Raw genomic sequence first — 2400 nt, forward strand, 5'->3', positions numbered from 1 at the left:
CACCAGAATTAAAGGTGACAGTGGCTAGTCGTGGCTGGAGGTCATCGGTGGTGGTTTCCGACGGCTAGTAGGTTTCCTATTGTGGTAGGTAATGGTGGGCATTAGCAAGTCGTGGTGATGGTGGGACCTATATATATTAATATATTTTTTTAATTAATAAATAATAACAAAATAATATAAAAACAAAAATATAAAGGGTAATATAGTCTTTTTATATCTACGGGTGACAAAAAAAAGCAACAAAAGCAAACATTAAGGATGGTCTGAGTGCAAAACAAAAGTTAGGGACCAAACATGAAATTTTGTTAAACGACAAGGACAATTTCAATAATTTATTCTAATCCATTTAATATAAATGCATAGCCTAAAAATGTTAACATCAAAACAAGTGTTAAAATCAAAAGGTAGAATTAATAATGGATTACACATGACATTATTATATATGAATAAAAGATGAGTAGAAATAAAAAAAAATTTTAATTTAATTTCTCAAATTATATGCATGCAAAAACTCATTTTTCGATTCCCAACCATTTTAGGAGTATTCTTCACCTAACCCCATGATCACCAATAGACAATAAGGCTCAACGAAGTGGTTTTCAGTGAGGCTAGGAAAATCTGAGGTGGACTCGACGAACACTGCACAACTACCTCGATAAGCTCGACTCGACTTCGATACTCAGCGAGATTGTACCAAGTTTGAATGCATATCTTCTACCGATGAGCAATGACTCTTTTCTTTTATTTTATTTTTTCAAATACCTAACATTCATTCATTTACCATATCAAAACCTTCTTCTATACTCTCTCTAAAAATGTCATCTTCATCTTCTTCATTATCGAGCATGTCTGATGTGTTGTTTGGATCAACCATATATGTCATTCAAGAGGCTGAGCAGAAGATAGAAAAACGACATCAACAAAATGTTGATAATACATATCGAAAAAAAAGAAGGTCAATACCAAGGAATCGTGAATCGGCTCACCAACGCTTCATGCAAGATTATTTTGTAGAAAACACGATTTTTCAAGGATATTATTTTCGTTGGTGGTTCCATATGCACAAACATTTGTTTTTGCTTATCGTTAACGCCGTCACGACAACGTGTCCATATTTTCAACAACGACCAGATGCTTGATGTACAATTGATTATACTCTTTTACAAAAATGCGCACTTCGTCAATTAGCGTATGTCACTTCCCCCGATGCACTAGATGAGAATCTTAGGATGTCTGGACGTACTGCATGACAAATCCTTCACAAATTCTGTAAGTATGTCATGAGATTGTATGATCTACAATATTTATGCAAACCTACTTGTAGTGACGTCCAACAATTTTATGCTTATTATTCGAATGTGCATGGCTTCTCTGGGATGTTAGGAAGCCTAGATTGCCTCCACTGAGAATGGGGAAATTTCCTGAATGTACATCAAGGACAATACACCCGAGGCGATCATGATTATCCAACTATCATACTTGAAGCGGTGACATCACAAGCTTTGTGGATATGACATGCATTCTTTTGTTCTGTTGGTTCCTCAATGATATAAATGTTCTTAACATGTCTCTGTCATTCAACGACATGTATAATGAGACTGCAACAGATTCTTCGTTTAATGTGCGTGGAACATCATATAGGTACGGGTATTATCTTCTGGAAGAGCTCTATCTGGAGCATGCTTGTTTTGTGAAGTCATGGTATTGTCCGAATGATCGAAAAAAGTTGAAGTTTAAGAAAGCTCAAGAGAAACAGTGGAAGGATGTGAAGCGAGTGTTTAGTGCTCTTACAAATGTTGACATACACTTTAATACCCTATATTTTTTGTTGAAGAAAATGAGTGAGGTAATGTATACTTGCATCATATTGCATAATATGATTCTCGAAGATGAGGAAAATGCAATATGTGAGTATAATGAAAACAAGACCGTACCACCAATACAAACTTTTGAGGTTGGAAACGAGGAATATTTGGCGAGTAGGGCAATAATTTATGACTTTGAGACCCATCATGTTCTTCGTAGAAACTTGACGGAACATATTTGGATCGTTAACCACATCGATCTTAATGTAGAACCGGTCGATGATTTAAACAGTTAACTTTCTGATAAATTCTATGTCTTTGTTTTTTTGGTTTATTAGTTGTCATTTTCTTTGTAGTTAATGAAATTTTAGTTTTCAAATAAGCTGCTTAAATTGATTATTTTTAATATAAATTAATTTTAGAAAAAAATAGCACAACAAGCGTGTCAATTCACATCTTGTACATTGTAAAATTTTGATGCAATGTGACAAATCTATGGTTGTGTCTACCTGTGGTAAGCGTGACACCTCTCTTTCCAATCTAAGTGAAAACAAGAAAATAATAAACAAACATAACCAGATCTTTTAATTACCAT

At 34.3% G+C, this 2400-nt stretch overlaps 1 protein-coding gene across 1 annotated transcript; it reads left to right on the forward strand.

The window, feature by feature from the left end:
* Positions 1–1564: 1564 nt before the first annotated feature.
* LOC111912143 (uncharacterized) lies at positions 1565–2101 on the forward strand. The gene has a single exon (XM_023907878.1). The coding sequence runs from the start codon at positions 1565–1567 to the stop codon at positions 2099–2101; it is 537 nt and encodes a 178-aa protein (XP_023763646.1).
* The last annotated feature ends 299 nt before the right edge of the window (positions 2102–2400 follow it).

The sequence above is a fragment of the Lactuca sativa genome, chromosome 2, assembly GCF_002870075.4.
Source record: "Lactuca sativa cultivar Salinas chromosome 2, Lsat_Salinas_v11, whole genome shotgun sequence".
NCBI classification, from domain to species: domain Eukaryota; kingdom Viridiplantae; phylum Streptophyta; class Magnoliopsida; order Asterales; family Asteraceae; genus Lactuca; species Lactuca sativa.

What these genes read in the sequence shown, in the direction of transcription:
- LOC111912143 (XM_023907878.1), top strand. Translation starts at nt 1,565, where the DNA reads ATGTCTCTGTCATTCAACGACATGTATAATGAGACTGCAACAGATTCT.